This window comes from Daktulosphaira vitifoliae, unplaced genomic scaffold (genome assembly GCF_025091365.1).
Source record: "Daktulosphaira vitifoliae isolate Bord-2020 unplaced genomic scaffold, ASM2509136v1 Scaffold_1, whole genome shotgun sequence".
Taxonomy (NCBI): Eukaryota; Metazoa; Arthropoda; class Insecta; order Hemiptera; family Phylloxeridae; genus Daktulosphaira; species Daktulosphaira vitifoliae.
The window spans coordinates 30,198,732-30,211,833 of NW_026099572.1; the positions used below are offsets into that span (position 1 = coordinate 30,198,732).

The window sequence follows — 13,102 nt, forward strand, 5'->3', positions numbered from 1 at the left end:
ATAAAAGTTAATAAGTTCAAAGTGTTACTTAAAATTTAAATATAACTAAAAACCAAAAATCTGTTCAACCAGAAAAAAAAAGACATACAGTCCACAACAAGTTCTTTCTATAACTCGTCACCTTTGAATAAAGTGGTTCTAACGCGACTTTTTTGAAAAATATCTATTTTTCGATTGTTTATTTTTTAGTTTCTTAATTATATTGAAAAATATCTAAAAAATATTAATTTCTTAGAAAGTTACAACAAATCAAAAGGTTCGTAATATTGAATACTTTATAAACAATTTTTAAATTATAAACTTTAGAACTGTCTTATTTTAAGAAACAGATTATGGGAGCAAATAGGATAGTGTTTTGTCTACATAACATCCCTTGGGTAGAAATTAGAACCCTAACAAGATTAAACTATTTGTTTAAAATTTTGTAACTAAAAATAAAATTATTTCTTATATTATAGTATAAATAATTGCTTCCGTAATTATATTTAAAATATTAATCCTACAATGTCATCAGTGTAAAATGTGCATTGCACTTCAAATATAAAATGTTTTGGTTTTAACAATTATAGTTAACATGCCACAGTGGTTGGAAAAATATGTATAACGTTATACATAATTGTATATTTATAAATAGATAAAAAAACAATAGGTATATTATTTTGAGTAAAACAGTAAAAAAATTTTACCGAAATACATAAATAGAAAATACTTATTGCTCCTATGAAGATAAAAATGAAAAATTTCTATGTAGCCAATACTTGATTTCATTGGAATAAAAAAGTCCTTCGACTAGTTTTACTACTACAACACGGTATTTTATATTATTTAATTTATTTGTTTTGTTAATATATTAATTTTTTAATGGTAAGTGCTAATTTATTAACACATATTTAGTATAAACGTTGGTATCATTGAAATCGAGCCTAACATTTGCTTAAATCAAAAAGGTTCTAAATAATATAATAATAATAAAATATTACATTTAATCAGAACGAAAAGGTTCTATACAAAGACCTTTTTATTCTCGACGTCCTATTCCAGTAATTTGTCATTTACTCAACTTAACTAAATAATAATTAATAATCAAGTTTTATTACATTCAGTAAAACAATCTGTATATACAGCTAAAATATTAAATTAACTTCAAATTAGAAAAATTAGAAGTTACAAAAGAAATACCTGAAAAAAATCGCTCTCCTGAAAAGTATAAAACTTTGCGTTATAACCTTTTTATTTTAAAACGATAAAATATTAATTTTTTTAATCATAATAATATTTTAAAACTTTAATGAATATTTCAAAGTAATTCAGAAGGATTTAAATGCATTAAACGAAATATTTGATAAAAATATCATAAAAAATGAATTATCCCAATTATTGATTTTTATTCTCAGTTAACATATTTTTTTACGAGTTTAGATGTCTTATAATCTCACAGCTATATATTGTGCCTTTATTAGTAATGTCAAGTTTATTAGTTAACCTATAACACGAGTTTACAATGAAAAAAGTTCTACTTCAAAATAATTTATTTTTCTATATTTCCCAAACCATATCGATAAACTATATGCAATTGTAAGGTTATAAACAAAAAAAATTGTTTTTAACCGCTTAAAGTTTAAAATAATTCATATTATAACCATTTACTCGTCAAAGAAATTTGAAATTGTCATTATCTTTGATAATATACAATAGAATTCCAATTTAAAGTAAAAATAATTAAATGCTCATCTTCGGAAATTATTATGCATTTATCATTCTTCAGTAAATATACATTACTAAAATCTAACTGACAATTCTTATACATTTTTATCTACTTATATTTTTCACGTGTTATTATTCTTGTAGTTTTTAAGATAGTTATTTTAATTATAGCTTCTATGCATAGCTGTTATAAATAGTTTAAAAGAAAAATATTGATACTAAACACTCATCTTATTTTAATTCAGCCATTAAATTGAAATATATATATATATATATATAGAATATTTAATTTGAAATATTTATATAAACGCACTATCTCTCCCTTTAGTGATACCCTTGGATGTTATTAGTTGCTTGTTATATAATACTTATGTATTATATATACTTAGTTCTAAATTATAAATTACTGTTTTCTCCTATTAATACCAGTATTAATTAAGCTAGGCAAGTTAGGAACAGTAAAAACACCCTTGTTGCTATTATTCGCAGGCCTATTGAGTTAAAAGTTATCGAGTTTAATCAGCGAAATTGTATCTTATTATTATCCTATAAAATTTAGAACCCTAAAGATTTTTTTATTATAGTTAGAATATAGTAATATATAATTATAATGCCAATAACACGGGTCAAAACAAACTTTGAGTATGTGCTTTTAATTCTAGATTATTAATTGTAAATTTCATACGATGGAATGAAATTTTACTTGAACTATGTTAGCGTCTAAACTAATTAAAAATCGGATTAAGATAAATTTGCTTATTTTTAATCTATTTGTCTTCTGTGGCAATATTGTTTCTACAAAAGCTTTTTTTATGTTTGTGTTTTATAAGGATGCTGATATAAACTCCTGACATTTAATAAATTATAATGAAACAGCAAGTAAACGGCGTGTCTATAATTTCCAGTCTTAGCTTATGACTACGGACAAAAGAGGATGTCGTGATTATGCGAAAACTTTATTATCTGCAAAATCGCTCGACTTGCGTGACGAATGCCGTTGATCCCTAATTCAGTGGTACGGGGATGGATTGTAGTGGCTGGCACCGTATAAAAGAGAAGCCGTTTTAAAACGATCCATCATTTTTATTAGTAAAAAATAAATTTTTTTTAATGAGAAAATTTGTTTAGAATGCAGTTATCCAAATTTTGTTATAAACAATATTGAACTTTGTCATTAAACATTTAATATCACAAAAATATATTACAGTTTCAGACAGATAATGGAACAAATAGAGAGTCAATATTATAAAGTAATTTATTCAAACCGAATCAATGCAAAGATGTAAAAAAGTATAATCCTTAACGTTCGATGATAATGACGAGAAGAATATTTACACACAAAATAAGATTTACTCTAATCAAATAACTAAATGTGCTATAATTACATAGTTAATTAAATTATATTTAGTACTACAAATCACGTTGGTTAATTGAAAAATTGATGTGATTCTAGATTTTAGATTTGCGGTTTCGAATTTTCAACAAATATTAAAGTGCATCAAATAGAAATATTTAAACCTCAAACAAAAATTCAGCAAAATATACAAAATAATTATTTTCTACAAATTTTTGATATTTTAAGGATTATTTTTTTTCTCACTAACACCATGAAATTATGCAATCGAAATTGAAGATCTAATTAAATAAAATACAGATTAAGAGCGCAACCCTTATAAAGGGTTTCATGTGTTGAAAATATTTAATTGCATGATCCTAATTTAGTTTTCGAATATTTTTAACCACATAAATATGTAATTTTAGGCCTCGTTAATATTGTAGGACAAAAACTACCCCTTTGCTGATTTTTTTTTTGACCTATGTATTTTTATGTCAATATGTCAAAAAACATTTTTCATGTATAAAAATTTGAAAAATTGATTTTCTTTTACTTTTATAAAAAATTATTGTGAATAATAAATTATAAAATTAATTATTTTTGTAGATATATTATTTAGTAAGTTTATGAAAAGTTTTTCAAACAAAAATACATGCATAACCATTTTTAATAAATCTTGTTTACAAAACAAATAGATACACAATTTTATTTTAAAAATAACTACAAGTAATTTTTTTATATGATTACTTATACGAACAAAAGTATGATAATATGGTTAAGGGTTACAAGTTATTTGATGTCAGTGTAATACTATACCACACCACCTACATCGACCGATTGAGAACAACCATAACCTTTAAAGGCACTTGCTATATAATATTTTTTATTTAAACTTTATTTAAGTAACCGATTAGGTACAAAAACAATTTTTATCATACAAACTAAACAATACAGATTCTATATGAATACAAAGTAATGGTTTTTAATTGATCACATTCGTTAAGGGTAGTGGGAAAACTGAAATCACGCACTATTACAATAGGTACGATAATCAGTTTTATGAAATATTTACTGAAGTGAAACTCATCTAACTAGAAATAATGTAGTGGAAACTTGGCGTATATATTACCGTAAATAATGTTATACGGCCAAGAAATATGTCAAGCAATTTGAATCAAAGTTGTATTATGTTGATTAAGAAACGCTTATAAGTTAACGTAAAAATTGAAGACTATTGTGCATTTAATTTTTAAAAAGTAAAACTCACTAGTCTATCACTTTTATTTCAATAGTATGAAAATTATGCGTTTTCCTTTTTAACAGTGAACTTTTCTTCGTACCGGTAACAACGTTGTATTGTATTCACACTACACGCACATACAATTCACCTGAACTTAATGAGCACTTCACGTTCGGGTATTCGCACAACCTAACAAAGTGCATTAAACTTAAAAAAAAAACACTTCGACGCGTTTTGTCGGTGAAAAAATATAGAAAAACAATAGAAAAACTTAAAAATAGAAAAAAACTTAACTATTTTACAGGGCTAGTTGCTTCACGATGAGCTTTGAGGTACTGGGCTCGCAAAGACCTTATGAGGAAACACCCAGCTGTCATTGGCCGACCGTTCGGGTGGCAGTATGATAATGCGTGTAGTGAGGCGCCGTCGAGAAAACCGTGTGGACTCGATTTTGTTGTTGGCAATGGTAGCAGTGGGACTTGCTCAAAATCCGCGTCGTCCTAGAGGTAGAGGGTGAAATAAGCGGTAATCGATATTCAACTTCCACTATCGCTTTAACGTACAGATAGCGCCACACCCTCGCCTGCCGCTTAATTCTCCGCCAGAGACGTTTTAGGGGTGGAATCCTATTACCGCCCACAGAAATTAATGTAACGGTTTTTCGTTAAACCCACACCACAGCAATAAATAAGTGGTAACAGAGCCAATAGATCTTGTCTATTAATACAATTTAATTAAGCGCTAATATAGAAGCTCGTGCTGAGAATAAATACATTTAATAATAGAATTTCACGAGAAAAATATACTTTTTCAATGAATTTATTACAATAAAATAGTATCACCTACCACATAATTCATAAAAGTTATCACAAAATGATTTACTTCTTATTTATTTAAATTTTCGTAGAAAAACAAAAATAATGATATATTAAGTTTAATGATTGTAAAATAAGTGGGACAAATTCACAATCTCATTTAAATTAATATTAATCGTTCAGTACTATAAATTAAATTATTTTATCACACATATTTTCTTACAATCATTACTAAATTCTATTTTGGTACAATTAAAAAATCAAACTATTCTATCGTTTATTTAATTGGATTGATATGAATGTTGTACAAATTAATAAATTTTCTAATGTTCAATTAAATAATTTTGTATAATAAAATGATTTATTAAAGATCTCATATGGCATTTAGAACAATGCGCGACGCTTTATTGCGTTGCAAACGTCATACATAAAATACAAGTAGCCACATAATTTGTAAATAAAATTCATATATTTACTAATGGGGTAGAAATATTAGAAGTAATTTTGAAAATATTTATATAGTAGTTTAACTTTTAAAGTTGATGCTAAGAGCTAATTTAAAAATAAATTAACCATATTTTCTTCCTTATAATTTAAACGCATATTGAATTTACGTATGACATAGTTGGCTTGGAAACGAAAATAGGAAAATACAGAGTAATTGTTAACTATAACTTACAAATTATTTTTAAAAGAATAAAATATAAATATAAGTATAATAAAATTTATTTTCAGGAATTAATAATAATCTACGTTTTGAGATTTCCAAACAAAAATTTGTTCCGATCCTCCTTTTCCCTTTAAATTTTATCAAATTTTTGTTCATTTTTAATAAAAATACATGTTTATTCTGCTTACAAATAATATAATGATCTAATTAAGAAAAATAATGGTCGATAACAAATTCCAAAATACTGATTTAAAAGTTGTTAACGACTAGTAATTTTCTTAATTAGATCATTTTTTTACTTGTAAGGTAGTCAAGGTATTTCCCTTAAAAAAATTAACTTGACACAATTTTAAGGATTCAAGGGTAGAGGCAGGATCAATTTTTTTTTTTGAAAATCATAGGGCGTATAAACTTCTATTAATAAAAAATTTTCATGCTTTTAAAGATATTAGATGAGGCATAGTTAAACAATTATCAAGTATGTATCCTTCCAATTTGTTAACTTTTATTAATTTTTTGGTTGATAACAAGTATATTGTACAACAATAAAGATTTTAAGTTACTTAGTGGCATATCGAAGGGTGTGATGGCCTTCCTCAAAATAGGTGCAACATCATAATTTATTTGCTAGTTTGAGAACTATATCATTTTTTTTTCATAGCTTTTATTATATAAATATTATAGATCTATAGATCGACAATTACACAATTGTATTATATTAGTTATATAAATTTTGTACATTTTTTTTTTAAATATTTTGTTCATAAATCTTGAGTTTTGAAAAAAAAACACCGCGTTTGTTATTTTATAATTATTTTTAACTAGAAACTTAGTAAGATATATTACTATCGTAAAGTAAACATTTTTACTTACAACCTTCCTCTTTAAAAAAAATTATTGACGTGTCACTCATGTTATCATTTAATATCTAGGCTTGAATTAAAATTTTAAATACATTTCATCTGTTAATTTATATTTTATCATATTTAATGGATCAATAAAAGTCATAAACTTTTTCAAACAATAAATTACTTCTATAATAAAAATTAATATCAAATTAAATAATGATATAATTTGTCATCTTAATTATTATATTGACAGACAAATACTATATAATAAAATATATATATAAAATATTATATAATAACAAAAGGCTTTTTTCTAAAAGTGAAAAAAATTACTAATTTAGTTATTTATAGTATTTAGTAATAACAATCTTTTTATTTATATTAATTAATTAATACTTGAAAATAAAGAATACTCATTGGAATGCTCGGATTTACAAATCAGAGGTATAATCTACTTTGTAGATGAATGTAAATTAAAATATACAATTGATAAGTTTTAGTGAGTTCTAATCTAAATAAATGCATATTTTTGCAGGTAAATTATTTTTTGTAATGCAGATATAATACCCTAAACGTGCATTATACTTTACATTAAACTGCCTCCTTGACACGGCAGAGAACGCAAGCGCCCCGCCACACTCTTCCTAAAGAGTAAAAAGGGGTACGGCAAGCGGATGGGTACCGGTCGATAATATTCGCCCATGGGAAATACGCTCTCTTCTTTTTATTCCTGCCTTTAATACTCTCTGACCCGCTTCTTCTCATTCTCTTCAGCTCCATTCCCATAAATACCATCCATAGTATAGTATCTGCTATACTTGCCAGTTTATATCATCTACGTCATTGCAGACGACAATATTATTTCCTGCCACCCCTATAAATATGTCTAAGACTACAAAATGATTATGTTTATATGCATTTACATTAATTGTCGCCTCGGAATAATTTTTATTCTGAGTTAGAACCTTTGAATCTAACTCAAAATTGATCATTTTTCAGTAAACTGTTTTTAAAAACAAAATTTTCATTTAGTTAAATGGAACTTTAATTTTTTAATTAAGTTATTTCGTTGTATAATAACTTGTTATATAGCTCATTATATTATTAAGTATAACGAGTATTAAGTATAAGTATTATAGCTTAAGAAATACTTCATTAATTTTTAAAATATTTTTCAAAAAATTGCATTAGTACCTTTTTATTCTCAGCTGATGTAAAATTTCGTATTATTTAGTATAGTCATTGTCTTATCAATATCAGACAAAACTTTTAGAAGAGTTTTTAATTACTATTTACAAAGTTAAAATACACAAAATAAAATAGACCCAGTCCCATTAAATTCAACCAGTTGGATAGGGTTGGTCAGCAAAAATATTATATATTTTTTTTAAGCGATTAGCAGTGAACATTTTTTGATAACGTCGGCTATTAGAATTTCATGGAAATCCCATTAAGGTATAAATAGAGTAGAAACAATTCTTAGAAGTTCTTAAAAATACGTTAAAACTGATATTATTTGTTTTTACTTATATATTTTCATTTTATAAAATGTTTATTCGTTAAAAAAAAAATTCTAAAAGTTTAATTTTTTTATGCTAAGTGCGATAATTATCCTAGATTTACTATATCATGAACGGTTAATTAATTATTAATTACAAATCTAATTAAATTTCTTGTATTGTTATATTTTGTCGTTTCAATGTATCAATTTAGGTTAATTGGATTGCTTTAAGATTGTACCAATTAAATTATCATTAAAGAAAAGTATATTTGTGTTTTTTTGTTCAATTATCGTAAATTGTGCGATATAAATGCAACAGAAAACTTTTGGAGATGTTTAATCATATTATGCCTGTTTATTGTTATATATTAAATGATTCGTTTAAGTCTTAAAGTTATACTATTTTTGTTATCAAAGATTTCTATTAAAGTATTATGAACTAATATTTTTCTTGTTGATAATTATTCCCACGAAATAACTGGTAGTAAATTAATAACAAATTTACAACTGTTGAAAATATTTTTTTTCATTTAAGTGTAGTAAAATTAAGTATTCGGCAAAGTGCGTTATTAATTCTACACAAAGTAATGATATTTTGAGATAAATTATGTTGATAAAGTAGAACTTTTGTATAAAGAGTGGAGACTTCTACAAAAACATTCTGGTTGAATTATAGTTAGCCGCAAAGAAAAAGTAGACGCTTTTACATTAAAGTTTAATAACTTGTTTGATATTGTACATACTGATGCTCTAAGCCTAATGAAAATAGACGAATATAGACTATTTTTGATAAGTCATAGGAAAGAAGAACGACCAGGGTTTTTGCATGAGATTTCTAATGTAATTAGTTAAAAGAATAATCACGAAAAAATAGAAACTGGAAACATAAACGTTTCACAGGGTATGTTGAATTAAAATTTACATGAAAATTAAAATTATATATAGTTTAATATTTTTTTAGGATTTATAAATTTCAAAGACCGCCACCACATTAAGTGAGAACGTTAATGTCGATGATACTGATAATAGTTTTGAATTGCCACCACCACAAAAACTGAAAAATAAATACTCCAAAACTAGTCAAATCTGATTATGTTTACTAATATATTATTAACTTTCAGATTATACACTTACATAGAGATATAAAATAGATATAATTTAGTGAGTGTAAAATATTAATCAAACATAAAAATAATGTGAAAATAAATAAGTAAAAATAAACAAAATAAGTTATAACAGTTATACATTAGTACTATTAAATTTTCACAAAAAAAGTTAATCGGTTTGTAATTATTAAACAGTTAATATTAATATAAGAACAGTTCATAGTATAAAAGGTATAGGATACTTTATTTGTAATAAAACATCTAGAACTTTTGGTTTCACGGAAAGAAATTGCGGAGATTTTAAAAGTATAATAAGTCTTAAAACTTTATACTTTGCTTTAATTAGATCTACGTTTCAGTAAGATTCTATCATGTGGGTTCCCTTACAAATAAGAGAAATAAGAAAATTATAATCTATACAAATTAAATTTTTACGTATGATATCCTATGAGTTAAATGTAAATAGTTTCTCCAATAATAATACACACCGATTTTAGCATTTTAGTCTACCCTTCAAGCTAGAAGTAAATTTAACGATTTATACTTAATATTGATTTTTATAAAATGTACCCATTGCCTTTATAGGTATTACTTTAATAATAAATTAATAAATAACTTATTTATTTAAGTCTTTTACATATTTTTTACTATGTTTAGTAATTTTGTGATCTATTTATTAAAAAAAAGAACATTAAAGTTATTATTTTTAAATTTCTAATATAATTTTCTTTACGTGAGTTATACTCTCGTTTCTAAGTTAAGCAAATAAAAAGTTATGAGATATAGATCAGTTATTTCTATTAAAATTGTCTCATCAATTCAACTTAAGAGGTTCGGGGGCATGGGTTTAACTTAAAAAGATTTATCGGATTGGTCCCAAGCTTTGCACAGCTCATTGATATGAGCAATAAAATAAAATTAAGGGGTAGCGTAAAAAAAGACGTTTGAATTTTAAGGGTCACTCTACAATACAATTAATAGACTGTGAGTAGTATTTAATATAATATTACATGAAAATCTATGGCGTAAAATAAAGACATTCGATTTTTTAGGGCCACCTTACTTTATAGTTAAATACTTAATATCCACGCTTATTACTTTCAAATAATTCTTAAAATATTTGGATGTAAATTGTAAAAAAAAGTACAATGTCACAAAAATAAATTATAAAATGATAGTTATAAAACAGTCTAAAAAGGCAGTACGGCATTCGAAATTATCAAAAAAATAAGAGATGGAGACTATCAACTATATAAAGTAAAAAGGTTAAGAGCATCCCCTCTGTAGTGCAGTGGTTACTTGGTAGAGTTGGATAGCGTAGAGCAGCATGGAACATAGTAGTGGAGTAAGCTAGTCACATAACTATTCAGCACAACACGGCGTAAAACGAGTAAGAAACTATCTCGGCTGCCGTACGCTTCCTGACACTTGCAAATCTTATTTCGGTGTTCATATTACTTCTACCTAACTAAAATTCATTTTTAAGAGCTTTAATGAGAACAATAGAAGGTGAGTCAATTTTACTAACCCTTATAAATTCATTTTAATAACTAAAGGATTTTAATCGTTTTAAATAATAAGGTTTTACGAGTAGTCATTAATATAACAGTAATTAACTCTGTTATATTGTAACAATATACGGTCCACACACCATTTTAAAAGTCTTGGGAGCGAGGCGTTCGTGCTTTTGCCGGCGCCACTCGACGAAGAAGTTTTTAGAACAACGCTGTGTTAATTCACATGCAGCTCAGAATTACTTAACATACATAAAACCGTATTGTTACAATTCAATATATTAACAGAATAATTGTGTACTGTAATTTATATTAATAACCTTGTTATTTTGAACCCTGATAAAATATTGTACGTATTAATTCACTCGTGTTCTACCAAATCTAGCCCCTCTTTTATAATATTATTATCCTTTTCTTTTTATTATATTTTGAATTACTACACATATGTATAATAAAATCAAATTTTCTAAAATGAAAAACAACTAATTTATTATGATCAAGAAAAATTATAAAATAATATTTAGCTAAAAGAATATTTTAGATTTTTTTAAACATTTTTATCCGTTTTTTTTTTTCAAATAGACTGTATTAGAAAAAAGATATATTTTATTAATAAAAGGACTAATTAAATACATTGAATTCTATCATTCTTATTTATGGTGGCCGTAAATTATCCATATTCATTATTATAATTATATTTTCTGAGACACGTAAATAATGACATTATCCCTCGTTTAGATTTTTTTAAATTAAAGTTTATTAAAAGTATATTAAAAAAAAGCCAACAGTGCACATTACTCACTAATTGTTTTTATAAAAGTAAAAAAACGCTAAACACTCTATATATTTTTTATATATTAATTATATTCTATAATTAATAAACATATATAAAATAATCTTTCAGTGTATTATGATAGTTCATCTTTTCTGCCTAATTATCGCCAATACTATCATTTTTGTAGTATTGCCAATACTAAGTTAAGAAAATTCCTTTCTAAGACGAATTATGACACTTACAAATTGTATATCCTTTTAATACAAACACTTTTCTTAATTAGTAAATAATATAAAAATGAGCGCAACCTCGACTAGCTCGAGTTTCGTTTAAAATTTTTGATATTAACTTTGAAAAAGTAAAAACTATATTTCTTAAATATTATTTTTGGCATTTACCTCTTCTTCTCCACTGTGAACGCATTCTGCACTGCCGTAATCATTTTTGTCGATCCACGAGTTAACCTTGTCCGCCACGTCTTTAGGGCAACTATTGTTTGCAGAGTCTTCTACCCTTGCGCATAGTTCATCTTCAGCTGTAGTTTCCTTGATACCGGACTGTTTTGATGTTCCTGCACGATTCTCACCATCCAAGAATATTGAATTGGCTACTAGAGTAAACCTAAGCCCCGAGCTAACGTTGAAGAGAGTAGGTTTTTTTTTGTTAGCCCCTTTTTTCACCTTACACTTTTCAAACACGTTACGGAAGCCCAAAAATTTTTTTTCGATATCCTCAACAGTATCATCTTCTAACGAACGGTTTCGATTATTGTCAGCACGAGAGATCGTTACACCGGCTAACTGTTCATCTTCCAATGACGGCGTGTACGATTCGCGGGGTTTATTCGAAGTGCGGCCATTTACGCCCTTTAGACCTCTTTCACGCGATTTGTAAAAAACACGAAAAAACGATTTTGGGCCATCGCCATTGTGGTTTTGTACGTTACCGGTTCGGACGTCGTACACACATTCGGGTTTTTTTGAACCACTCAGGCCCAAACACTTAGTTACGTAGTACTTACAGTTGGATTCCGTTTCCATCGCTATCGTTTTTTTTACAAAAACACATTGTCACTAAACACAGATTTCTTAAATGCAATAAAAAATTTATTTTTTACCGTCGTGGCCACATATTAGTGACGATGTTCGTTACGCTGCAAACACTTGCACGACCATACCACCGGTTGTTTTTAGAAATGATAAAAAGAAGCCGTCAGTGAAACATTTGTGTCAACAAACGTGCTAAAATAGGTCGACGGAAATCGGAGGTGAAGTGGGAAACAGTACGATTGATAGTGTTCAGTGAATTTTGTAAAAAGCTCGGTGTTATTACCAGTTGAGTTTCGGAGCGTGCGTTTGCTTACAGCAGAGCTATTTAAACAATATCCACGCCTTTTGAAGGTCATAAGTTAGGTTCATGAAGTTCAACTTACACACTTATCACAAGCTTTCATAAAAATTATTATTCAATCAATAACAATGCATTAACTGCATTACGAACACCGATAATTTATCCTACCAGAATTCTCTGTAAAAAAACTACCACAGTGGAGATGCGGCATAGTTGGGATAAATACAAATAATATCTATCAGT

The 13,102-nt window shown here is 26.6% G+C and overlaps 1 protein-coding gene across 1 annotated transcript in view; it reads right to left on the minus strand.

Annotated features, from left to right (window-relative positions):
• The window catches only part of LOC126896187 (peripheral-type benzodiazepine receptor-associated protein 1), a 44,403-nt gene extending 31,700 nt beyond the window's left edge, over positions 1–12,703 (minus strand). Inside the window, exon 1 of the mRNA XM_050668752.1 lies at positions 11,908–12,703. Within this exon, the coding sequence (XP_050524709.1) occupies positions 11,908–12,549 (642 nt within the window). The 5' untranslated portion in view covers positions 12,550–12,703. The remainder of the gene's footprint in view (positions 1–11,907) is intronic.
• Positions 12,704–13,102: the final 399 nt, after the last annotated feature.